Source organism: Phyllostomus hastatus, unplaced genomic scaffold (assembly GCF_019186645.2).
Source record: "Phyllostomus hastatus isolate PE091 unplaced genomic scaffold, TTU_PhHast_1.1 phas_contig_58, whole genome shotgun sequence".
NCBI classification, from domain to species: Eukaryota; Metazoa; Chordata; class Mammalia; order Chiroptera; family Phyllostomidae; genus Phyllostomus; species Phyllostomus hastatus.
In genome coordinates, this window is record NW_025333916.1 from 41904164 (window position 1) to 41930625 (window position 26462).

At 48.0% G+C, this 26462-nt stretch overlaps 1 protein-coding gene across 8 annotated transcripts in view; it reads left to right on the plus strand.

Moving 5' to 3' along the window:
* The first annotated feature begins 3493 nt into the window (after window positions 1–3493).
* The window catches only part of TRIO (trio Rho guanine nucleotide exchange factor), a 325844-nt gene continuing 302875 nt past the window's right edge, over window positions 3494–26462 (plus strand). For 6 of the 8 annotated variants that reach the window (XM_045848128.1, XM_045848129.1, XM_045848130.1 and 3 more), the window contains exon 1: window positions 3494–4113. In XM_045848128.1, the coding sequence (XP_045704084.1) occupies window positions 3957–4113 (157 nt within the window). In that variant the 5' untranslated portion in view covers window positions 3494–3956. Of the gene's footprint in view, window positions 4114–5140; window positions 5184–5411; window positions 5437–26462 lie in introns of those variants that run through there. The other 2 variants (XM_045848132.1, XM_045848133.1) reach the window with 2 other exon arrangements.

Below are 26462 nucleotides of genomic sequence, written 5' to 3' on the forward strand. Positions count from 1 at the left end.
CATAGAAGAATTGGTCAATATATGGGTCTCGACCCTAGAAAGCACTTCATACCCCAATGCACCTGTTCTGTGCCCACCCTGATCCCTACAGCAGGTACTACCACTCAGTCACATTCCCTTTCTGGCCAACTTCCAATACTCAGAAGTTGCCCTCACCTGAGAACGCTCCTACACAAGTTGGCCTTTACCAATTGTCACTTCCCAGTACCACCACTAGGGGATTACCAATTTTCTGTGGGCTTATGATACACAATCTGCCCCATCAACGCCTAGCAGTTTTTATTTTTCAAATTCTTGACCTTTCTCTACCATTTAGGTAGCAGAGAGGGCCTCAATATTCACTGCCTGCAGAGTAGGATTACCAAGGGAGGAACACGAAGTGAAAGAAAGAAGTCGGCCCTTGACTCCTGAATTTCAAGGCACTCCTGGAACCTGTGGCAGAGGGGACAACAGGAGGCAAAGGGTTTCTCAATACTAAAACCGAGTCCCCTAAGAACACAAAGGTTATGCTCAACACAATAAATTTGGAAGAATGCCTGAAGAAACTGGAGTGAAGTTTTCTTCCTGCATAGGAAATAATTCTGCAGTTCGGGGGAGAGGTGATGGGCAGCATTAAACCTCCACATGAGTCTCTGAGGAAGGACGCCTGTGCCCAGGTGGGCTTGAGGGATCTGGGAGCGGAGAGAACTTGGCCTCAACTCTCTGGAGTGGGATGGGAGGGGGAAGGGGAACTGAGCACCCCTGCAGGCAGCTGAGTGTTTTCCTGAGTGGTTGGGAATAGGTTAGTGAGGGTGGCAGACCAAGGGCCCAGGGGCAACCTCTCCACCCCCACCCCATGCTGTGATCTCACCAATGCCCCTGGGAGCTTGGGTAGAAGGCAGGAGGGGAAAGCACTCAACTGAGGAAGAAAAATCCTGGAGATTGAGTTTTCCCTGAACTAGGATTAAGCTTTCTGCCATGAGGAAGAAGGGGAGCTGGAGATAAAAATTACCTGGCAGAAAAATAGGAAAAAGAAACACTGTCAGCATACCTGAGCTAATGGCCTGTGGCATTTGGACCTACTGCATTTTTTCATTTTGAGATACTGCACAATTTAAAAAAATTTTTAAATGAACGTTTTACCTTACAGTAGATTTAGATTTGTAGAAAAGTGGCAAAGACAGTACAGAGTTCCTATATACCCCACACTCAGACCCCCTACATTACTCCCAACTAATGAGTCTGTATTTGTGTGTTATTACTAAAAAAAAAAAGGTGCATATATTATTCTGATTTTCTTGGTTTTTACCTCATTTCCTTTTCTGGTTCCAGAATCCCATTATGTTTAGTTGTCATGTTTCCTCGGACTCCTCTTGGTTCCGACAGGTTTTCTGATTTCCTTATTTTTGGTGACCTTGAGAGTTTGGGGAAGTGCTGGTTGGGGAGTTTGTAGAATGTCCCTCAACTGAGATTTCTAAGATGTTTTTCTAATGATGAGACTGGAGTTACGTGTTTTGGGGAAGAGGACCACAGAACAAAGTGCCGTTCTCCTCACAGGATATCAAGGGCACACACTGTCCACGTGATTCCTGACTGTTGATGCTAACGTGGTGTCGACCACCTGGCCCAAGTAGTGTTTTGCCAGCCTTCCCCACTGTAAGGTGATTTCCCACCCTCTTTCTGTTTCATGCTCCTTGAATGGAAGTCACAATGTGCAGTGGAGCCCATAGTTAAAGAGAGAGGAACTCTGTCCCATCTCGTTGAGGGCAGAGTGTCTGTACACATGGCTGGGGGTCCCTCTGCATGACAGGTTATTAGTCTCCTCTCTGTTTACTTTGCACATCACTTATTTTTATCAGTATGAACAAATGGGTATTTATTTTATACTTTGGGTATAATCAAGTATTGCTTTATTTATTTATTTATTTATTTATTTATTTATTTATTTATTTCTTGCTCAAGTTGTTCTAGCTTTGGCCCTGGGAGCTCTTTCAATTGACTCCTGTGTCCCTTTGACAGACCCTCTTCATTGTTTTTGTTGTTGTTGTTTTTTTTTTAAACCTTATTTTGAGCCCTCACTGGTGTGGCTCAGTGGATTGAGCACCGGCCTGAGAACTGAGGGGTCACCAGTCCAATTCCTAGTCAGGGCACATGCCTAGGTTGTAGGCCAGGTCCCCAGTAGGGCCGTGTGAGGCAACCACACAGTGATGTTTTTCTTCCTATCCCTCCCTCCTCCTCTAAATATAAACAAATAAAAAAATTAAGTTAAAACAAATCTTATTTTGAGCACTTTCTTGCCTGCTGGCAGAACAAGATACTCCAGGCTGGTCTTCTGTTTCTCTTGCCCCAGTCCTAAACTCAGCCATCTTCCCAAAGAGACTTTGTTCCTTTTATTGGAGAGTGGTGCTTAAAACAAGATCTGAGTGACAGGCATGCTCACTGCTACTGGAGTGTTTTTTCTAAGACCACTTAGCTGACAGAGCAAGGAAATCTATGTATGTGTACTAACGCATGTATATATGCCTATCTGTAAATAATTTTTATGTGGTTTCCTGTACCCACCTGTATCTATATTAAACTAAACATGAATTGATACTGATGTCTCCAATGTTAATCCAGTACCACATGGATCATTCTAGCTTCCTTCCCTTGCCTATCTGTAACCTCCCTCTCTGACAGTGAGAAACCTGGTATCCACCATCCATCTGACATTCATTCGTTCATTTCTAGTATATACATATAGTGGTTTCATCATTCAGTTTTTTTAAAAAATGAATCTTGTTGCTGTTTCTCCTTGTTTTCTGCAATGTTGGATCCTTTAAACTCTGACACCATCCTTCTGATCAGTTTTCTTGCAGCCACCTCTTAGGGTTTTTGTGTTTGAATATTTCTCAAGTGCTGGTTTCACACGGATCATCCCTAAAGCTGGATGACACCTACCATTCATTTCCTTTGGTCTTCCCAGTCCCATAGCCTTCCCCATTCTCTGAATTTTGGTGGAGTGAGTCGGAATCTCATTTTACAGATGAGGAGACTTCCTCTGGGAGTTCAGGGGCTTGCCTCACTCAGGACTGCAATAGCTAACCTCTTTTCACGATCTGTCTCTTCATTCATCAACTATACGGAGTACCGATTACAGGCTAGTGTCAGCCCTGTGCCCGAGCCACCCGATCTCGCGGGCGAGATGAGCAATAAACAGTTCGAGCGCTGGGAGGACGGTCCTGGCGGTGCAGGAAGGAGCGCCCGGTGGGGTGCGCAACGCGGGGCCTGGAAAGGTCTGCCCAGGCTGCCAGAGCACTCCCGCTCCTCCACGGCTCGGAGCTGCGGGGAATGAGCTAACGAGCCAGGCTGAACGCTCCCGCAACGGCCCGCAGGTTCTCTGAGCGCCCGGCCGCCGGGCGAGGCTCCGCCCTCCCTCCAGGCCCCGCCCACCGCCCGGGCCCGCCCTCCCACCGAGCCCACGCTCGGGCCCCTGACGAGGTTCGCCGGAAATTGCCGAAGCCCCTCTTTTTTCCCTTCCTCTCCTTTCCCTGCTCTCCCTTTTCCTTTCACCCGGGTTCCCTCGGCCGTGATTTCCCCCCTCCCCCTCCTTCCTTCCCCATTTGAAATCAAGATGGAGGCTCGCGGCTGCCCCCGGCGTCCGTGATCGCGGAGCTCCCGCCGGCCCCGGGCCCCAGCCCTCGCCACTGCGTGTCTCGCGCGGCGCGCGCTGCTGCCCGCGCTCCGGCCGGCGCCGCCGAGGCCGTGGCTCCGCGCCCCCGCCCCGCGGCCAGCTCGCGGCTATCGGGCGGCGTCCTCGTCTATGTGGGCGCGCTCCTCAGGCCGAGCCGCCGCCGCCCGCCGCCGCCCCGGGGCTCTGCGTCCGCGCGCCGGGTGCGGGCAGCTGGGCGCTCAGCTCCGCCAGGCCCGGCGCGGAGCGGGCGGCGCGCAGCGCTAGGGGCGCGGGGCCCGAGCCGGGCGCGGCCGCCGCCGCAGCCATGAGCGGCAGCAGCGGCGGCGCCGCCGCCCCCGCCGCGTCCTCCAGCCCCGCCGCCACAGCCAGCGCGGCGGGCTCGGGCTGCGGGGGCGGCGCCGGCGAGGGGGCCGAGGAGGCGGCCAAGGACCTGGCCGACATCGCGGCCTTCTTCCGATCCGGTGAGTGCAGCTGCGGCGCTGTCGGTGCGCTCGGTCGACACCTCCGGGAGGCGCGGTTCGCCGGCCCCAGCGCGCCCGGCGCTCACACGGCGGTCGGGCCCGGCGCGCTCTCGCCCGGCCACTGCGCCCCTCACCGGGGCTCCTGGACCCGCAGCAGCCGGTCCCGCTACCCGCGCCGCCCTGCGCGCCGCGCCTCCGCGGGGACGCCGCCGACTCGTCCTTCCCCGCGCCCGCCCTGGTTCCAGAGTAAAACCTCCCGGTCTCCCGACTCCGGCGACCACGGCTCTACGGGTTGCGGCGCCGGTTCTTTGTTTCTTTCTCTGGAGGGCCGAGGAGGGGGCGGCGGGGATGGCGAGGGCGGAGGCTCGAGTCCCGGAGGCCGAGCGGACGGGGGCGGCGGGCCCGGGCCCGGAAAAACGGGCTCTCAGCTCATCTGGGCCGGTCTCCGTGGCCGATTTGCACCTGGCCCTTCTTCGACCTCCTGAGCATCCAGGTTTCTTAGCTCGGCCCTCTAGCCTGTCACCTCCCCGGCCTCGGTCTACACTTCTGTGAAACGGGGCAGCCATGGAGCACGTCGCCCGGGGGTGGAGGGAGGCGGCCGAGAAGCAGCACGGTCGGCCGGGAGGCGGGTGAGCCACGGTCTCCGGGGGCGGCCCAGGAGGGACATCTGGGAACATGGTGGCCCTGGGGGAGGCGCGGGGCGTGAGCTCGTGGGGCACTGCCTGGGTGGCTTGGAGGTGGAGGCAGTGCCAGGTGTCTCTCCGGCGAGGAGGGGGTGGCCGCGGGAGAGGCGTGCTTTGCGCTCCGGAGGAGGCGCGGGGGGCGTGACAGGGCGTCCCCCGGCCCCCGGCGGCGGCGCCTCCTCCCTCCCGGCCCAGATCCCGCGCGAGCCGGGCCCGCATCCCCGGGCCCCCGTTCCCAGTCCTATCTGCTCCCGCGCCCGGGCGGCGACAGCGAAGCTGGCGGCCGCGGCTTCGGGACCTGCAGCCTGAAGCGCAGTGCCCGGCGGGCCAGGCGCCGAGCAGGGAGGAGACCGGCTCGACGTTGGAGAGCCGAGGAGGGCGGGCCAGGTCCGGGCTGGGGCGGGCGGGGTGGGCTGGGCGTGTGTGGGTGCTGGTGGCGGCCCCGGCGGGACGGCGTGGCCCGGGCAGCTGGGGGAGCGGCTTGCCCTGGGGCGCGCGCCAGAGGTTGGCGGCTCTGCTTCTCCTTGGCCTTTTTCAAAATACAGTCCCTTGATTCGGTGAGATCGCTTTGGTAATCCGGGTCGCACGGAGCAGTTTGCAGCGGGAGAGCGATGGGCAGAGGCAGAAGTTAGCAGTAACAGTAGGTACCTGCTCTTGTACTGTCTTCTCCCTCGATTTCTTGATCTTTGCCAGGCGGGGTTATTTTTGAGTCAGTTTAACAGTTTGGTTGTGGCTGGGCGTGACATATGCCGACCCAACACTGTCAGTTCGGGGTTAAAATACTCCTCAGTGCCCCCCCCCCCGTGATGTCCCTGCAGAAAGTAAAAGTTTAAGAGACCATGAGCTCGGAATGAAAGCCTTTTTCTTTTTGGCCACGTAGCCGGATTGAGCAGTCCCTTTTTACTTCTTCATAGCAGAACTGGGTCGTTTTCTCTTCATGCCCTGAAGCTAAAGTCTAGCCTGTCTTCTCTCTGACTCTGCCACCTGTCACAAAATAATAGATTCTGTGCAAAGTTCAGCTCTCCTCCGTGAGAAAGGCTCCTGTGCTCTGCAGCCGGAATTTATGGTGCTTGTGAGACCAGGCTTTCTCACCTCTTTATTGTACGTACTAGAGAAATCACTTTATGTTCGTAAGAGCTCCCACGGACATCGGGTTGGACTGGACACCCACAGTGAACTTGCTTGGTGTCAGTGTGGCGCTCCTTGGGGTTCATCTGGGGAGAGGAACCTGCTGGTGGCCATGCCTCAGCCAACGCTTGCCCCCAAGCCCTGGCTCCTGCTCATGTTCACTGTGGCCCAGAACCAGACAGTGCTGTTGACTGGTTTGCTCCATTCTTTCCCTCTCCAAAATGGTTTGACAAACCATCCCTTTAGTTGTTTGACTTGGAGTCAGGAGCTAGAGCAGATTTTAAGTAGGCAGCAGTTGCGCTGTCCTATCCCAGGGGTAGTCTGGAATGTCTTTTTAAAGTGCTTCTCCCTCCTTTGGGCAGCTCTGAATTCCTGACCTAGATCTTGGCTCCAGCATCTAGGGCAGTGAAGTCTAGCAGAAGGTAGAGAGGGACCATTCAGTTGGAGTGGTGGGGGGTGGGGAGGGGTTTGGTCTGGACAGATGAAGCAGGAGGATGCTGGTGGGGAGCACCGCTGGTAGAATGGCTCAGGCAGGGAAGCCTCCTGGGCAGTTTTGATTGAATGTGGACGGCTGAATGGGGAGGTTAGTCCATTAGTGAAGTGTGACATTCTTTACTAAGATGTGGAGAAACAGAAAACTGGCTGCTATCGACTGTGGTGGACACTTCCAGGTGTGAACATTTTTCCAGGGTGTTTTTGAGCCTGGTACCTGAGATTGCCAGTGTGCCCTAGACAAGGTGTTTCTACTCATTGTGTTTTCATTTCTCAGCCCTGAACTGTTTGCTTGGCCACCTTATTTTTTCTTTATATTCCTTGTCTGCGCTGCACTAAATTTTATCTTTGTGGTCACACATTGAAAACTGGTGCCCATAGTTGAATGAAAGAAGGGGGGAGACTTTATAGTTTAGTAGGACTTTTAAGCAGTTGGAATGGGCTGCCGTTGGATTTCTCCATCACTGGAAGTGCTTAAGCAGGGGCTCCGCCCCCTGCCAAGGTCCGGAGTTGAGTCTGGGGAGATGGCCCAGGGCTGTTTCACCCTCTCATACCGTGTGGTTCCCTCGGAGCGCCTAGCACCGAATGGCTGTTCTCTGCTTTTCGTCGGGTAGAGCAGGTCTTCGGAGCCATGATTGCGGTTCCCCTCCGCTTCCCCACCGGATGCACCCAGTGTCCACCTTCTTCCGGGTCTCGCCTCATATGCTGTCATTTCATTCTCCACTCAGGTCCTTGGCACAGAAACTTCCGGTCCATTTGGGCAGTCCTGACCCCCCTTGTATAGATCTGGCACTACCTGGCAGGTCATTTAGTGTTGAATTGAGCTGAAAAACGTGGTTATCGTGTGTTAAAGGGCAGCTGGGATTTTCTGCAAGTGTTAGCAAATTCCAGACCTCACTTTTTCCCTTTGCACAGAGCTCGGCACCAAAAAGATAAAGCAGATTTCAAAGCAAAAACAAAACAACCCCCCCCCCCCACAACACCACAGAGGTGAGCCAGCACAGGTTTTTATTATTTAATATTATTTTTAATTCACAGACGGCTTTCAGGGAGCCTGAATATGGGTCTCCCGTAGCGGCAAGGTCAGGGCTGGGAAGCTGGTGGGGTGGGTGTGGGAGGGGTGGGGGGTGCTCCTTCCTGGATGCCTCTCACGGCCAGGACTCCGGCTTACATTATTTCTCAAACCCACTGGGACCAATCACTTTTATTGCCGATCTATTTTGGGGCTCTGTTCTTGTGGCAATAAATTATTCGTTCAGAGCTCTCTATTTAACCTTGCAAGTGTGTGTGCGCGTGTGTGGGTGCTTACATAAATGCAATATTTTTAACTTGCCTAGCATGTTTTAGGTTGGCATTAAATGAATGTGCAGAGAAGAAAGGCTTGTGGTTTTTCTGAAGTGTCACGGCCCATCCTACTGGGTTTTTTCATCATTAAATCGTATTCGGGGCTCCTGGCAGCTGCCCTTCTCTTTGCAATGGAATAAGCGAAGGAAAGTGGGTCTGGTTCTTAGGGAGCCGCATGGGTATCTTTCCACGTTTTGATATGATGGTTTCCTCATGGAGGATCAAAGGAAGAGTTTCTTCATATTTATGCTTCTGACACAATGTAAGTAGCTGGCCTTCAAGCTTGCCAGGCTACTTCTGTGTGCCTTTACAGTCTGGCAGCTTTGGTCTTCGTGAGCACCAGTAATAATTATTGTATTATGGAGTCAGCCCTTGTTACTCCCAATGTTTTGAAAAGGGAAGCTGAAGAAAATGTAATTTGATAGTGAATGCTGGTCTCTTGTGTTTCGGTGGCACAGTGAGGCACGATAGAGGAAGCAAAGAGATAGCTAAAAAAAATAATCCTGTAAGTGACTTTCAAGAAATCAAAGAGCAGTAAAACAGTCATTGCCAGAAACTTTTCACTGAGACCTTGTAAACTGACGAATTGACGTGTGATACTGTATTCCCTTTGCAGTTTGACTATCCCAGATTCAAATGAAGATTTAAATGTAGCCATGTGAACCATTTAAATGTAGCCATTTGAACCATTTAAATGATTAACTAAGATTTAACTGAAGCCAGAGGTTCTGTTGAAAATGACGTGTGTAGTTTACATATGTTCTTCAAACGTGTGTTAAAAACAGGTGATTAAGATGGTCTTTTAGACCTTTTAAACATTATGATAAATTTGGGGTGTGTTTTTAATGAAAAGTGAAAGATGTGTTTGAAGCTGTCATCTAAATTGGCTGTATGTGATACTTATTTTAAGTTTAAGTACTTGACTCCCCTACTGAGAAAATAAAATTTTATCTCATAGCCTTGGCAGAATTCCAGAGTGAAGTCAAATTCTTAATCAATAGCCACACTTTACTCCCCAGTAAAATCACTTATGTTGATAGGGATGAATTGTGCTTTACTCTACCATAAAGAGCAGTCTTAACACCCCCCTTCATTCCTCCTCAGTTCTATAATGAATTGGTTTTTATTTCCTTAAGTGCATTGTCTTGACAAAGTTCTAGTAGTGCCACTGGCAGGAACGCCAGCGACTCCATGGACCATGGAGGGTAGGGTGAGAAGACTGCTGTTCTGGTGGGAGCTGGTGGCATGCACTGACGTCCCTTCTCATTTCCTCCCCAGCCCAGTGTGGTCAGCTGAGTAGACCGGGGGCACTGGCGGAGTGACTGCGTTACTTGTCTTGTGGACGGAGATGCTGTCTTTTATGTCTTCTCCATGTGCCTCAGCCCTGTTTGAGCTGATCGTGGGCCATGAGCGGGATGAGGAGGGGGTAAGAGGGATCAGCTGGTGCAGGGCAGAGCCCTCACTCTTGCCCTACTCCAGACTCTGCCAGTGGAGGAGGGTTCAGCAGAACAGAGGGCATGGGTGCAAGCATGGACCAGGCATCTTCTCAGTGTCCCTTGCACTTAGGGATTTTGGCTGGTGATGATTCAGCTGGCGTCATTCTGCAAGTTCTCTTCCTATTCCTCTGAACGGAGGGCAAAGAAGTGAAAAAGGAGTGAAGAGGCAGGAATGAGACAAGGCCCTCCCTGCACTGCCTTGCTTTCTGCTGCCTTGCCCTGTGCCCTTTTCTTCCATCCAGGGCCTCCGGTGCCCACGGTGGAGGTGTTGCCTCTCAGAGCCTTTGCTTGCTCGCTCGCTGCGGTGCCCAGTCCCCACCGGACCCCAGTTGTCCACCACCTCTGCCCGTCATAAAGAGGAAACCGACATCTGGCTCAAATTTCCAGTGTAGCCTCCCAACCTTTCGACATTATTAACCCTTATATACAGACAGATAGTCTTATTGATGGGAAATCACGTTCCCGTGTTGTGTTTAATGACCAGCAAGTATATACATACCCCTTCACTTCTCATTCGCCAATAGAAACACTCCATTTGCTTACGGGATAGTTGTTACCCTGACGTCCTCTTTTGTGTTTCCTCTCCACATGAGGAAACCCATTGAAACCCAAATTATTAATCACCTGCCCTCTGGGAGAGGTCTGTGTCCAGAGCAAGAGTACGGACTTCTCAGCTGAGGCGCTGAGGTTGTTGAGCTGCAGGAAGAAGGGGGCAGCCTCTGGGGTTTCTTCATAGTGACCCTGTGAGATGTGACCCAATGCCAGAAGTGCCGTGGGAAGGCAGAGCCTCATTTTGGTGAAAAATATACTTGAGTTTTAGGTTACTGTTTTGATTAACCACGTATCTACTCCTGTATGGTTGGGAAGGATTGTGAAGTAATCTGTAGAGCAAATCTTGTGTTTTGGAAGCATTGCCCTATTTGGGATTTCTCATAAATTAGTACACTTGAGCAATTACACTGACAGAAAGCTTTAATGAAAACGTTAGTCAACACAAAGAATAGATTCTAGGTCTAGGATACTAGACCTAGAGGTGTCCGTGTGAGTTAGTGGTGTCCGTGTGAGTTAGTGGTGTCCGTGTGAGTTAATCTGGTGGTGGTGGCTTTGGCTTTTGCTGCTGCTGCTTCTTTCTATTATTATTATTACAGTGTATAGTCCTATTATGGGCAGCGATGCATTGCACTTGGTTTCTCCTTAGGAGGGGTTTCTGCAGGGTTTGGGCACACATGTGTGGACCCCTCAGTTCCGGAAAAGAGGTCCTTTACTAACTTGCTGCTGGGAGGGGCTGCCATTGCTAGCATGGAAACAATGTAGCAGTGAACTGATAAACTGTTATATCCACTCAATTACTGCCGAATGAAGGAAGGCGGCCAAAAGGCTACGTACTATATGACTCCACGTAGGTGACATTCTCAGAAAGACAGGACCGCAGGGAGAGAACAGATAGGTTGAGTGCCAGGAGTTAGGGGTAGTGAGGGTGTGAATACAAAGGGGCAGTATGAGGGGCCTTTCGGGAGATGATGGAGCTTTTTTTTTTTCTTTCTTTCTTTCATTCTGGTTGTAGTGATGATATGTATCAGCATTCATAGACCTTTACTGCCCCACCTTCCCAAAGATCCAGTTTTACTATATGTTAATTTTAAACCTGACATTAAAAAAAAGGCTAACAATAAATGAGGAGTAAAACATTTATTACAAACCAGACAGACAAACATGTACATAATAAAAAGGGCTCCTTCAAATCTGTAAGACAGTCTGAAAGAAAAAAAGGCACACAGACAATTCAAAGAAGTACAGGCGCCCGACGAGTAGTGCCCGACGAGTACATATTCAGCCTTACTAGCAATCAGGGAAACACAAAAGACCCTCAAGATACCAACAAAACCAACTGCAGTGTAAGTTATTTCTCTAGGTCAAGTGGAACAAAGCTGAGTTATTTGGGAAAAATTTCCTGTTGATTTGAGAGATAATAATGGTCACTCAGACTGCCCCATGTGGGACCAAACTTCCTGCAACTTGTAGGGATAGTCTAGGGGGACTGTAAAGATAGTTATAGGGAAATAAAGATCCTTTTCTTGGTTCTGTAAGAAGTGTTAACTTGGGGAATCCATATGGCATATAAGCCAAGTCTGCAGACTTAAAAACAAAGCCATCTTTAGATATAAACAAGTCACCATTTTTCCTGGTTTAAAATTTCTCACTCAGGTGAGTTTTGCTGCTGTCCAGATAGAAGAAGATAGCAAAAGAACAGTATATGCAGGATGGCCTGCAGTGCCCCAGCATTCCTGGTGTTAAGAAGGCATTTCTAGGGGTAGGTTTCCTTTGGGAGTTTGGGGACGGCTCCTGCATTAGTATCTGTTTCCCTCTGAATTTGCAGCTACCTGATTTTCCAGTATTGGTGCTTAATGAGTGAATTCATAAAGTGGTAGTCCCCTCACTTAACGTTCATAACCCTAAAACAAAGCTAGTCTTGAACTTGAGAAAAACACAATGCAAATTTAAAAGTACAGTCCTTGAATATTGTTATATAGTGTTTCTTGCTGTCTTTCCCCCTCCCCCATCTGTGCATAGGTGTGTGTATGGATATTGGAAGGGTCATAGAACACCTCACTTTGGAGTTCTGTGGAACAGGTGGTTTCAATACAAGATGGAATGAACGAACATATCAGAGACTAATATTGGAATTGTATTTTATTTTACACTTCATCTTTGTTAAATTTTGTTGAAGAATTAGCAGAATTAACTGGCAGAGTACATACATCAGACTTTCTAGAATTTGCTTTAGTAGAATGTCAGAAAAAAAAATGTGGGATGGTAACAGTTAGATTTCCATCAGGTACAGCTGTGTACATAACATCTCTGGAAATTGTTGGATACTTACAACAGTCCTACAGTAGCTGAGCTGTTATGAAGAGGTTGTGGGATTTGAAATCTATTTTAAAAAGACTCATGTCTCCTAGTATATAAGAAGTGACGGTATAAATGACATGTATGCTTTCAGGCAAAATATTTTAATTTGGATATTATGCATACGAAATGCCTGTAAGAGGTTGGTCAAAGCAACACACACACACACACACACACACACACACACACACACTCTTTCCATCTTTTATTCCTCTTGCTCCTCTTCCTTTCCTCACATTGATCCACACCTTCAAGGATTCTGATCTTCTCCTGATTTTCACCCCGCCTCTGCGGATCTGGGGGAGGACACTCCTAGGTCAGTCTGCCCTTGTTCCGCATGACAAATGTGGTAGGGTCAGCAGGAATAACAATTTTGTTAGTATTTGGATAACTTGATCAGTTTTACTTTTATTGATAAATGATAAGGACCAAAAATTACAGTTCCTCTATTATTTATTCTGAAGGTGCCCACAATTATTGGGAAAAGTAGTTTGGCTAGAATGTTGTATAAATATTTCTCCTTAACTAGTCTCACACAATAAAATCTTTAACGTTTAAATGTCTTAATATCTTGGCACCCAAATAACTGGGATGAATTCCTCATTGGCCTCATACTAAATGAATAGATGTTTCTTGTTCATAGGCAGCTTTGTAGGAAAAAAACTCATGATTATAAAATCTTTAACGTTTAAATGTCTTAATATCTTGGCACCCAAATAACTGGGATGAATTCCTCATTGGCCTCATACTAAATGAATAGATGTTTCTTGTTCATAGGCAGCTTTGTAGGAAAAAAACTCATGATTATGAGAAATTCCATCCCTCACTGCCCTTTCTAGTACCTCAGTGATGATAGGTTGTGTGCAAGGGACCATTAATAGCTCAAAAATCCAGATTTCAGAGAAGCAGAATGTGTTTCACTCTTTTATTTGGAGTTATTTCCCCTTCATCTGCATCGTGTTGCACTTGTCCTATATATCTGGGGTTCGGGAGCCTTGAGGGCCAGTGCTAATTCGGTGGTTTCCAGGCCATATATTTTCTGCCTGGGATGGTTCAGATCAAATGTCCCCCGATAGGTTGCCTGTGCAAGAGCCGCTTCTCACGGGAGAGGCTTCATGGGAGAGTCACCACTAAGTTTCAGCGGTTTGTTAGCTGGTCTGCTTACCTCTTTCTTTCCCAGTATGCAACTGTAGTCCATGAGATGCAAAATTTGCAGGATTTGTTGTCGAGCATTTTTCTCTTCTCCCATGGCATTGTGCATTAGGTCCTGTCTCGCTTCTGCAGGGTTCAGCCTGTTTGTGAGATAGGACCTGGCCCCTGAACCAAATTGCCGGAAACCTTGGACTGTAGACTTTGTGCAGGATTGAGAGGGGATCACTGTAAATTTTCTGTGACAACTTGCAGTGTGGATGTGGGGCCTCTGGGGAGAAACCAGGATGCTGGGCAGCCATGCCGTGGCCAGCTGGCCTCCCATGCTCTCCACATCTTGCTCTAATCTAAATCTTCCACAGCTGCTTCCAGGGAGCGGCCAGGACTCTCGACACCAGGGGTCAGAGAACACCTTTGGACTCAGGCTCCAGAAGGGAGTGAAATAAGCACGTGCTGAAAACAAACAAATGCCTGCTTGTAAGGTCATAGGGTGACATGTAAAATATGTCAGTGTTCTCCAAATGCCATTAATGTCAATTCTGTATTCCGAGAAAACCTGGCAAAGTCTCCCTTAACTGTTGTCTGTACTGCTGCCACCATTTGCTGCCATCTGAGTGCCTAGGACTCTAATACCGTGCAGGTGTTTTATGTACATTTTCTCATATAAAACCACATCTCTGCTCCCCGCAGGGGGATGTTGTGGTGTGCTAGAAAGAAGACTCTGGCCTCTGGGGAGGCAGAGTGACCTGCCCCAGGCTGAGCTGCTGTGTGGGCCTGCGCGGGAATGTAAGCCCCAGGCTGCCAAACCTCAGTGTGCTGACTCCCTTCCCTCCCTGATGGAGGGGCGGTAGGAATGCCCCTCAGCGTCCCACGAGGCCCTCCGTTATAATTTTCAAATCTTTAAAAGTGGATACGTATATCTTTGTGTGTCGAGGATCGAAGCTATAATTTACAAGTCTCACACCAAACAAAAGTTGAGTGGAAGATTCCAGGGTACAGCAAGCCTTTTTCTCATGTTGGTCCAGGCCCTATAATTTCATCTCTATGCCTTTCCTCCTCTCAGCTAATTAAAACTGATGTTCCCTTTTACGTAAATAAGTCACCCCAGGTATCTGTTGGAGGCATGCATCTCTGTGACCCTTCCTGGCCTCTCCACCCCCCTGCAAGTCTCTAGAGGAGTCCTGGTGGAAGCGCGGGTCCTTGCTTCCCTGGCCTGCGGACTTGGACCGAAGCGCTGGCTAGGAAGTCTCTGTGGCCAGCGAGGTTGGTGGAGGGAAATTTGGAACAGCCTGGAGAGGCTAGCCAGGGAGGGAAGTTTTGCAGCCGTTGCTGTGTGTGACACATTATAAGGATTACCAGGGCTTCCTTTCTCTTTTAGGAAGGGAACAGAGGTGGGGGGTAGGGTGGGGTGGGGCCGTAGGCTGTGAAGCTACTCTTTTGGGGACAGTTTTATAAGGTGGGTGTGGTAACTCCTGGGTTCTCTCTATATAGCTGTTTGTTGCAGCCACTCATTTCTTTGATGTTATTCATCGAAACGTAGATGACCATGTGTGGTCATGGGGAATGGAGTTATTTTTCACTGTTTTCTTCCAGTGAGATGATTCCTGGGCCTGTGTTCTAGGTTTTTCCTTCTGTGGGGTGCATTTTTGTCCCTCACAACTCATCCAGCCCCTCTCACCATGGGAGCTTGATTTATGGGATGCTTACGCCGGTTTTCCCCCACCTGGACCTCCCAGCACCATCCTGCACAGGGACCTGGTCTGCTGTGTGTCTCTGAGGAAGTCCCCGCCAGCCTTGGCCTTTCATTATTTTAGTCAGAGTGTGGTTAAGTTGTTGACATCTTGGGGGCAGGCATTGTATAACTGGAAGGTTTATTACATTCTAAAAAGTTATACTTTTTGTTTTCTCCTGGTTTGTTCAAGGAGTTTCTATGTTTCAAGGTTTTGTTTGGTTAACTCTTGCTTTTTAAGTTTCTGGATTAAAAGAATAGGATGGGCCTGCTGTTGAATGTGAGATTGTGTTGCTTTTGACATAAGCTCAAATTCGTATTAACTTAGTTTAATTGAGATTTCACTGTATAATTTTTGGCTGTTGTGTTAATCCACGTCTTCATTGTTTGAAGGTTGTTTTCTTTCTTTTGCTGGGGAGGTAAGTTTGTTGTGAAAAGTCCCAACTCATCATGGTCAAAGAAGCAGGAACTCAGACTCAGATTTCCCAGCTGTGACTGTTCACCGCAGTGGTTACCCCTTCCCCTCGCCCCCATAAACTGGAGTGCACACACATGCACACACACATATGTACATATATGTGTGCATCACAGATAATTTGCATATTGTTTTGTTTCTGAACCGTTTGAGAATAAGTTACAACGGCGATGATGATGCCTTTACATCTAAATGGTGGTTTGATACGTATTTTCTAGGCGCAAGGACATTCCCTTAAATAATGATCCAAATCAGGAAATTAACTTTGCTATAATATTACTGTCCAAAACACTGACTTTAATATGGTTTTACCAATTGTTCCAGAAACATCCTTTTTGGCAATTAATATTTGTGGTTCAGGATTCTCTCTAGGATCAATATTGTATTTAGTTGTTGTCTCTGGTTATCTTTAATTTGGAACATCTTTTCCAGTCTGTCTGTCTGTCTTGTTACCTTAATATTTTTGAAGATTACAGTCAGTTCTTTTGGAGACCATCCCTTGGTTTGGGAGCCCTTGTGACTGGACTCTGTTGTGCATGTCTGCCCGGAGGGCTCTGTCCTCCCAGGATACCCCGTCAGGGACAGAGCTGTCAGCTGTCCCACTGTGGGATGTCTGTTTAAGTCATTTGGTTCAGGTGGGGATTCCCAAGTTCCTCCACTCTGTGTTTTCCTTGTAATTAGTTAGTGTTTTGTGGGCAGATAATTTGAGACTGTGTAAAGTCCGGTATCTTCCCTGACTTTTACTTGCTGGGTTTTATCAGTAGCATCCATTGGTGATTTTTGCCCGAATCTGTGACCATGATGGTCGCACAATGGTGTTTTTCTGACTTCATCATTTCTTCTGTATTTTGCTGGCTTTCTCCCTAAGGAAGAGCTTTTCCTTGTGCCCCACATGCTTCCTGGTGTATGTCTGTCCTCATGGGTTCCTTCTTACTCAATAGATTATAGTTCTTTGCTATCATTATTTAGTTTGATGTTCAAATTGTTCAAGATTTGGCCAGTGAGAGTCCTTTCAGCCTCATTCCTTTATCTTTTGTGACTTGTCCCTATCATTTGTTTAGTCCTTTCTCATGTTCTGACACATAAGGTGTTCTAGGCTTGTGTTGTACTTCCCTTGCTCCAGCCCTGGAGTCAGCCATTTCTCCAGGGAGCCCTGTTCATGAACACAGAACAGTGTTTAGAAACACAGTCTGGGCTCATTGCTGTAGAGGTGTCATTGCCTTCAGAACCTCTCAGTGGACAGGGCTAGGAAGTGTGGTGTGTGTGTACACGCACACACATGTATATGCACATAAGTATACACATTTTCACATATGAATACATATCTCTTGCTTCACTTATCTATTTGTAATCAAACCCATGAGTTTATACTCCTGCCTTCAATTCCAGTCCAGCATCACTGGGTGCATTTTAGTCTTCCCTTTTCTATATTTGTAATTCCCTTTTTTGACAGCGAAGGCTCCCTTTATCCTCAATATCTTTATGGAGTTACTCAATCCTAGTATGTGCAGAAAGTCATTTCAAAATGCTAACCCATGCCACTGTGATAACTGAACCTACGTCTTCCAGTTTAAACTATTCAGATCAGCAGTTAGTGGTCAGGTTCCGTGCAGCTCAGTGCCTGTCAGTCAGTCATCCCGAGAACCCAGATGAGGTCATGTGCGGGGAGGTCCAGGGGCATGTTTGAAAGAAGGGCTGCCAGACGCCATCAGCAGCTCACTTTGCCGGTGGCATTGATGCTCACATTTGAAAAAGATGGGGTTGCCACAAAAGAAAGATCAATTCCTAATAAGTGGAGCTCATAAAGACAACATCTGTTGTGGCTGAGTTTATCATCTTCACCTGCTGCACGGGTTAATTTCTGGAGGAGAGGAAGAAAAGGCAAGCATTGAGATGATAAGACTGTGTGAGGAGGGTGGGAGGAAAGGGGTGTGTGGTGGGACCAGGAGGGTGGGAAGGTCTTTTCTCAGGAAGCCATTACATTCTGTGAGGAGGGATAGAGCGGAGTCGTGTTGGAGTCAGTCATGAGTCATGGCTTGAGAGACTCTTGCTCGCTGCCTTTCATTGACTACAAACGTTTCTTCCCAGAAGCCAGCTGCAGTAAGTTTAAGACAGCTGGGTGGTTCCTGCTCTAGTGCGGGGTTTCTGGGAAGTGTGCATGCATGCTGCTCTAGAAGTCATGGACCAGCGAGTGCCGATTGTGTGTTACAGGCAGAATGAGTGTTCGCTGTGTGGTGTTTTTCTGTATTCAGAGACGACATAGAACACAGGCCCTTGAGTTGGGGAGAGAGTCTTCATGTCATATACTGTGTTCTGTGATTTCTGGAAGTGTCCTCATGCCTGCTAGGTCACATTCTAGAGTGTTTGGCCTCTGCTTCTAGAAGCCCTGCCTACAATTAGACTTTTTTAGCAAGAAAGAAGAATCATGATTTTCTTACTAATATTTTAAAGGGAAAAGGCTTTTTTATGTTTGGAAAATTTGGAGAGTAGAAGGTCATGAGGTGAGGAAGTGGCAATGGTTGCTAATGGGCAGGCCCTCTGGGGGGCGTCTCAGGGTTGCTGATGTTCTGAGATTCGCCAGTGGTGATGGTCACACAGCCTGTGACTGGACTAAAAACCACTGAACTGTACACTTTAAAATGGTGACTTTTATAGGATATGTTATCTATGAATCAAAAAGAAAACAGATCATGGCTAAATAGGCAACATATTTCAGGTTCTTAAACAGCTTCATTTACTGAGTGCTTACTACACATCAGCTACTAATTCTCATAGCTCCTTGCAAGGTGGGTAGGCAGTGACATCTAATTTTATCCATGAGGAAGGGAGCTCAGAGAGCTCTTTAGAAACTTGCTTCAGCTCACTAGCTATGAGGGACAGATGCGAGGACGCTTAATGCACAGTGGTTTTCTTCCAAAAGTGGGTGTCCTGGGAGGAGGCTTTGCCTGCCTCCCGCTGAGCCATGCACATCACGCTGAGACTTCTGACTTGCATTTGGGGAGCTTTCTGCTTCCCTTCGTTTTGGTGTCAGGGAGGAAAAAAAGGAATCACCCCTGTTTGAAAGAGGGCATTGTGGAAGATCTGACTGGGCTTCACTGGTGATCTGATGGTGTATTTGGTGATTTCTTAGAACACTTCGGATTAACTCTCCCATTAAAAGTTTCAGGGAGTCTCAGTCTCGAAAAGAACAGACTTGGCATCCCAGGAGGTGGTGTATTTGGGGACAGCAACTGGCACTTCTGAAATGGTTCAAGGTGATAATGCTTTAGTCTTCCTAATAAAAGTCTGGGAAGGGTGAAGGCAGAGGCGACTTTGTGAGGTCCTCCTGCTGAAAATGGTCCTGCCATTAAGAATCGCAGCCAGGGCTGTCCCGCTAGTGTGAGTTCTCTACTCTTGAACCTTGGAGTTAGTTAGCTCTGCTCCCTCACAAACGTGGGCCAGACCTAGAGTAAGAGAGAAACCGTATTGATTTGCATAGAAACTGTGTTGATTTGCATAACATCGCATATGCTCTGTTGCAAGAATTTTCATTGTGCCTGTTTTAGAATTGAGTTGACACTTCATCTGGAGTATTTTAGCCTCACTTAAAAGGAGACGTCTCAGAAAGGAGAATTTGTGTGACTTTGAAATGACTTTTGGGAACAGTCCTTGAAAGAAATGAACCACTGAAGAATTTTGTTCTCTTTAGGGATCTGAAACCTGCCCCCTGATCCTGTATATTGAAAGCAGGTGAAGCAGGTGGGGGTTTTGTCTGCTGTGGAGTGCGCCTGCGAAGGGACCGGAGCTCTGGCCAAACGAGCGCCTCCCTGCTGGCCAGTGACCTTTTTATGCTGTTTGGCCTGTCATCTTTGTTTCTGAGTTTCAAATGCCCAGCTCAGAATTATTGAATTCTTAGCCCTTGAAGTGGTTTCATCTTCAAAGGACTCTGTGGGCATTCTTTAATGTGCGCACTGTGGCATGAGTGAATTGTTTATCCTTTGGGCAGTGTCAGTATGCCAGGTGCCTTACAGCTGGAAAAGACGAAAATATTCTGGCCACCAGGAGCTTGTATTCTGAAGAGATGAGATGATTAGGCAGATCCTCTTCTGGCCTCTTTTAAAAATGTACTGGGGAATAATATAGAGTTAAAATTATAACAGGTGATCAACTAGCTCAAGTCTGCCTAATTGAAATTGTTCTCAAGGTGAACATAAAATTTGAGATGCTCTTAAAAGGACATAGTATATTAGTTCTCATTTATCACACATTTATTGATATATGTTGATATGTGTAGTATTTTTCCAGTGTCGCAGATGAGGGTTTTGGTAAAGAATAGGTCAGAATCGTTTTCAGTTCTCTTTCTGCTTCCCCCAAATCCTCTTTTTCTTTTGATGATACTTTGTGACCAAGGCCAGAGTTGAATCACAAACACAAATTTTTGAGTTTCAGACCTGGTCAGTTTATCTGCCCTATCTGGGTTGGCCTCAGTTCACAGAAGCTCCTAGACTTCTTGCCCGTCAGCCTCTCAGGCCCCCATTACACACCCAAGTCTGTGTACGTGCTCTTGAACCTGTCTTTGTGTTGGGTGTTCCCTCCTGGGTTTCCCTAACTGACTCAGCTCAAGCATCACTTCCTTTGGCAAACTGCTCCTGTCTGTCCGGGCCTCGCTGGTCATCAGCGTTGATGTGGTACCTTGTGGAGACTACCTCCTGGTAGTCTACCTTCTGGTGCCTTTGGGTTGTTCCTTGTGAGGTGAGGCGCCAGGCCACCAGCTCAGGGCAGGCCCCCAGTAGAGTCTGGTTGTGATTTACACCCATGGTTCCTTAACCCAGCCTGTGTCAGAATTGCCTGGGAAGTTTTTTAAAAGTACAGATTCCCTAGAGGTTTTGACTTAGTAGCCAGAACAAGGCCCTGGACCCTGTATTTTGAAAAAGCCCTGCTGGGAGGTCAGCTGCACAGCCAGGTTTAGCACCGCTGCGTTTTGTCCACACATATTGGTTGGGGGTTGCAGGACCACAGGCAGTCTGTAAGGTGCGGTGTGTGTTGTTTGCAGAACCATTCTCATTTACAACATCTATGGAGGGAATGGAGGAAGAGAATTCAGGCAGTTTATGACGGGGACATCCTGCCGAAGGAAAAGATCTTGGCTCATGGAGGAGCTCACCGACCAGTCTGGCTTTCTCTGTGTGAACAGACTGAAGGCACAATCGGCCCTCAGAACTCGCATTTGAAGTCACCGTGTTGCCATAGAGATGTTATGTGGTGTTGAAGGAGATGAGAGAAATCACATCGTAAATTATCGGAACAGATGGCTTGTAAATTAACACTTTACTAACCCATACTCTTTGTACTGTTACTTGAGAACGTTTAAAAATACCAGTTCTTACTTTGTTTTTTTACCTGTAAAAATGCTGGTGCTCAAAGATTTTAAATGGGTATTTTATACGCCATAGACACAATGTAGAATGACAGTGATGGAAGGTGTGGGGGCCTCTTGTCCTTTGCTTTTAGAGCCCACATGTAATTTGCTCCTTTCCCGCCCCCCCCCCCCCCCGCCCCCCGGTTCCACTTACAGAATTCATACTCTCTATTATTTTTTTGATAGCACCAGCCTGGGATAATTTTTATTTCCTGGACTGGTAGTAATTGAGACGTGTTCACGGAGGAATGAAAAGATCATGTAGGTTCACTTCCAAGGTGTTTTATGTGTGATCAGCATGTGAAGGGTAGTTCCTTCGAGAGGCCCACCCTGCAGTTTCTCTCTCTCTCTCTCTTCTAGTAGGAACTGCAACCCGACTGGAGTTAGGATGCAAACATGTGAACACACACAGATACGCACACACGGAGTGGCTTACAATTTACGTGTATAAATGACCAGAGTGGGTATATATCTAAACCACTTCAAATTAAGGAAATGATAATCTTATTAGCGTAATTTAAAAATTCAGTAGAACTTACCTTGTTTTTTAAGTACTCGTAGTAAAACATATGTTTAACCTATCTTTAGATTTTTATTCTCACATTCTTTTTTCTTTCTTTTCTTTTTTTTATTATATTTTACTGATTGTGCTGAAAGGATTCAGGAATCTTGTCAGGCTGTCTCTTCATACATTTTTATGGCTTATTTATCATGTGACATACATGAACAGTTTCTTGGGAAGAAACTGTTAAGAAGCAAGTTTTCTGGTCTCTAGACAATTCCCGAGTTGCTTGTAAGTGAATGTGTGTTTTAAACTGAGTTCAGGCGTTGACAGCATCGGGCGCTTGTCCTGGACCCTTCTCCGCCTGCAGGAGGACTTTGCACCGGCGTGTGCTGCTGGCGTTGGTGGAGGCTTCTAGTGCCACTCAGCAGTGGCACCTGAAGGCCCGTTGGGAACCTGGCTCTCTTGGATACAGTCATTCTTCCTTCAGGATCAATCACTGAGATACCTTAAGCCCTTTGCCACCTCTGTGTCAGTGCTAGAAAAAACTTTTAAAAGGGCTTGGTAATAATATTGGAAAATTCTGTGAAACAGTTTTATCAAGAGGACCCAGAACCATTAGAGGAGTGGGGGGGGGGGCCCTAATGTCTTTAATAAGCACAGACACCCTTTGGCAAGGTTGACAGAACCACCTGGGAACTGTCCTGTCTGCTGGAACCAGCTTGAATGAATTGGTATGAAGTTGCCCAGGCATCAAAGTGCAGGACTAGGGGCACGGAGATGAGTTGGCTCGGTAAAGCCGCCTGTCATGTAACGAGGGGAGGCTGATGGTAGATTCTGCCCAGGATCCGGTTTGCATCACGGGCAGAAGGGTGTCCAAGCGCAGGGTCTTGTTTTGCTCAGACTGTTTTGGGGTGGGTGGATGACCTCCTCCCAGCTCTCTGGGTTTGGAGACTCACTGGGTGGCTTTCCACGCGTTTGTTTCTCATCAGTAGGGAAGTCTAATCTTTGGCCTTTGGTCGGGTTGGAATGAATTCTGTTTGTCCTTCTCAGCTAGCTCACTGGTGTTGATGTGACTGTCTTTTTTTTTTTTTTAAAGATATCATTTATTTATTTTTAGAGAGAGGGGAAGGGAGCAAGAAAGGGGGGAGAGAAACATTGATGTGAGGGAGAAACATCAATTGCTTGCCCCTCATACGTGCCCCAAGCGGGGACTGAACTCTCAACCCAGGCACGTGCCCTACCTAGAATCAAACTGGCAACCTTTTGCTTTGCAGGATGATTCCCATCCAACTCAGCTACCTCCGTCAGGGTTCTTTTTCCTTTTAAGAATCCCCTAAAATTATTCCCTTGTTTGTCAGTTATCTCTGCAGGAGGAGTTGCCTTATTGCAGTATCTGCCTGTTTGATCCAAATCCAGCGTTTCACATCTAGGCCCTGGGCCCCGAAGTGTCACCGTCATTTCACCTGTTGAATTACTGGTTAGCAACACTGAGGGCGCATAAGGGTGGAGGGCCATGGGCAGCAGAACATGTGGACCCTTTCCAGTGGGCCCTTGGATGAACGGTGGTCACAAGAACAGCGGGGCTGGTAGCCACCTCTCAGTCCAGGACGGGTGCTCAAGAAAAACGAGTGGAGGAAAGCAACCCTGACCCTGCTCCTGCCAGCTTTATTTTATTTATCCTTCTTGTTGACCATCCATTTTTCTTCCTGAGTCTCTGAGTCTCCGAGTCTCCTTGCGCCTCCAGGGGGACTTTCCTCTGTTTAGGAGAGTGACTCACCCAGAGGTCACCCTAATAGACGCAGCCCTTCCCAAACAGAGCTCCGTCCACCCAGAAATAAGCTTGTCAGTGCCCCCTGCCCGTTTGGCAGCATCCTTCTTAGTCCTGTGTCTCTAGTTTTCCCATTTGTCAGAGGTGATATCAGCCAGGATGGGATGCGTGGTGACTGCTAGGGGTGCAGGCATTGAGTGCAGGCTTGTTGAATGGACAGACACCTTTTATTCCTCACTAATTAGGGCTGTTAATCTTTCTTTCTTTTTTTATTCTTGTTTTCCCCATTTCTTCCCTTTTCCTTGACTTTTCTTGTCTTTCTTCTTTGACCACTTGAGAGGAACAGAGCCGCTCGCCGCCATGCTACCCTGTGTGGGAGGCAGTCGGAGATAAGAGTTCGAGTTCTGCGGCGGGACTTCTGGAGAGTCCAGATGATGCACTGGCACCTGCGAATGCTGCACTCAGAGGCACCCGCTCCCCCTCTGTCCGAAGGCCCCTGCATCTGAGACGTCTGTGTGTCCCCTCTTGCCTTTACTCCTGTGCCTCTTCACTGGGCATGGGCTTCTGACTCCGACCCTCTTTCCACTCCACTCCCGCATCCCCTTACCCACATTTCATCTAATGTAAAATTTGCTTTTTGTGACGATTCTAATAATCTTGCTTTAGCAAATAAAGCTGATGGTGCTTATTTTGGAGGTAATTTAAACTCTATCCCTAAACTATGGCAATATTCTTATAATTCCATTCGACTCACAGCCGCCATATAATTTCTTGCTGATTATTTTATTTTCTAAGCTGTAATTTACATTGAGGCTAATTCTTAGCTCATATTTGTATCCCCAGTGTCCTGCACACAGTTGGTGCTTACTAAGTGTTTACCAGATGCACAATGAAATGCATGTTGCATCCCCATATCCAGTGGGTGAGAGGCCCAGGTGTTCCTGTTACTCTGGCGTTGCGTCCCCTCCTCTGGAAGACCGTAAGTGAGCTGTGTGCCTGTGCAGTGTGGGCAGGGGCAGCCCTGGAGAAGGCAGGCCGAAGTGGCCATCCCTTCTTGTTTGGCTGCGTTCAGGTTGCCGCCATTGATCTGCTAACCGCTGTTTACTGTTAATAATTAATCCTCAGGACTCAGGCCTCTGGCGCTTGGACTTGTGACTCCTATGAAATCCTTGTCTCTACTCTGGCCAAGCTCAGGGCAGACCCTGATCGGTATTCGCTGACTGATGGCTGAGTTTGATCAGTCACACTGGAGGGGAAGAAGCATCATTTATCAGGCTTCTTTTGAGCTGTAAGGTCCAGTCGCCTCTGAATGGTTTTTTTTGTGATGAGGTGGTTTCTCCACGAGCAGAGTGTGGGAAGGTCGCACTGGGGAGAGACAGCGCGGGCATGGTTTTCTCCTGGGAATGTTTGTATAGGAGAGCTTTCCATGAGCCCATTGCGAACGTCTTAGGCCCTTCTTGGTCTTTCCTTTATTCCATACTTCACTCCCATTTCTGGGACTTCCCCCCGCCCTTTTAAAGCTTTATTTACATGGCTCTGAAAGCAGGTTATAGGGCCTTTTAAAATTATGCACATCAATATGAGGCCAACCCAGTTTCTCATAAATAGGTCAAGACATTTCTACAAAGCAGGGTTTCAGAAAACAACCCTATCCTCTAAAAGAAAAAGGTAGTTTACGGGAGATAACCAATATTCAAAGCTTCACCTTTGGCAGGGCCTGAGAATCTGAGCACTGCCAGACGTGAATTTCTGGGTGGCCTTGGACGGTGAGTAATTCTGCCAGATGCCATCGACATTCCGGAAGAGCCTGCTGTGGGCCAGGCGCGGCGTGAGGCCGGCGATGGGGGTCAGAGAGAAAGGCCAGGTGCAGGCCTGTAAGGAGTTCCTGGACCTGGAGAAGCACCTTGATACTGAATGCGCCCCTCGCAGCCCACCATTCACAGCGGGTTTCCACCCAAGGGGGGTGACCTAGGTGTGCTTTTTGCAGGTGAACAGGTAATTTTGCTTTGCCTAACTGCCAAACATTCATTTCTTACTCAGTAGTAAGAAACTTAAATCTCTTATCCCCGAAGTCCTTTTGGATGACTGTGCTTTTTATCTGTGTATCAGAATCAGCTGATGATAGTGTGATATGGAGAAGGTATTTAAACCACAGCAAATCATGAAGAGAAGAAACTGGTGGGATTTGCCAGATGGTTCTTCACATTTATCTGGCAGTAGACACCCTTAAAGCATGGTAGTCATTGCTGGCATGATCCTGGGAAAAGATACCAGGACCGTCTTATGCTTGTAAAGTGGAAAAGAAGCCTGAGTAGCTTTGAGAACTGGTTCACGGGTGCAAACATTCACAGCATCACAGCCAAGATATCATCCTGAGATCAGGGAAACACCTTATCGCTGATTTTATGGCCCTTATCATCTGTGAAGAGCGCACGTGCCACGTATTTAATTCATGACTGAGTTTTCTGTGTTGTCATCATAGCCTAATGCAAGAGGCACGCTTTGAATTGACCCGGAAGTCCCCTGCATAGGGTGGCCCCACATTGGGGAACTAGGTAGAGATTCCCCAAATAAATAATGCATCCTGTTTTTAAAATAGGAGATTCTCCAATGATTTTGAATGTCTGGCAACAGAATGTGACTTATGCAGCATGGTATAAATTTGTTCATTTTATCCTCTAGCAGAATGGCTTGCTTTCATGAGGCTTTGGGTACTTACTGTCTTCCAGCACCAGAAGTGCTGGTGGGTGCCTACCTTCTCCTGCTCCTTCTGATTCGGAACACTGCCTGCTGAGCAAGCCTGCAGTTTTTTGATGTATTTGGCTTCTTTGACTTGGTGGTGGTGCCAGGGTTTAGGAGTTCATGCTACCATCTGCAGTAGAAATGATTACATTCGTGTTATTATGTGACTTTGTTTCTATTTTAACCACTGATGTGTACTGCAGCCTGAGATATGGAATAACCTGTGTTAACATGCCCATTTATTATGGGCAGTGTCACCAGGAAACCCAAGTCTCTCTGGAGTGCTTCTCCTGGAGCAGGTCTCGGCCTTGGTCCCCAGGGTGTGAGCACAGAGCGTGGGGGCAGGGCAGGAGGCCTTGCCCACTTTCCCACCCAGATCTGCACACCCTGCTGGTGGTCTCCAGATGACCTCCACAGGCAGTGTCCTCGGGGCCACTCTTAGTGAGATTTTTGACTCCTACCGTTTGATTTTTACTTTTTAATGAGGTTACTTGAGGTGAGTGCATGGGTTAAGTTTCTTGTTCTTTGTGTAG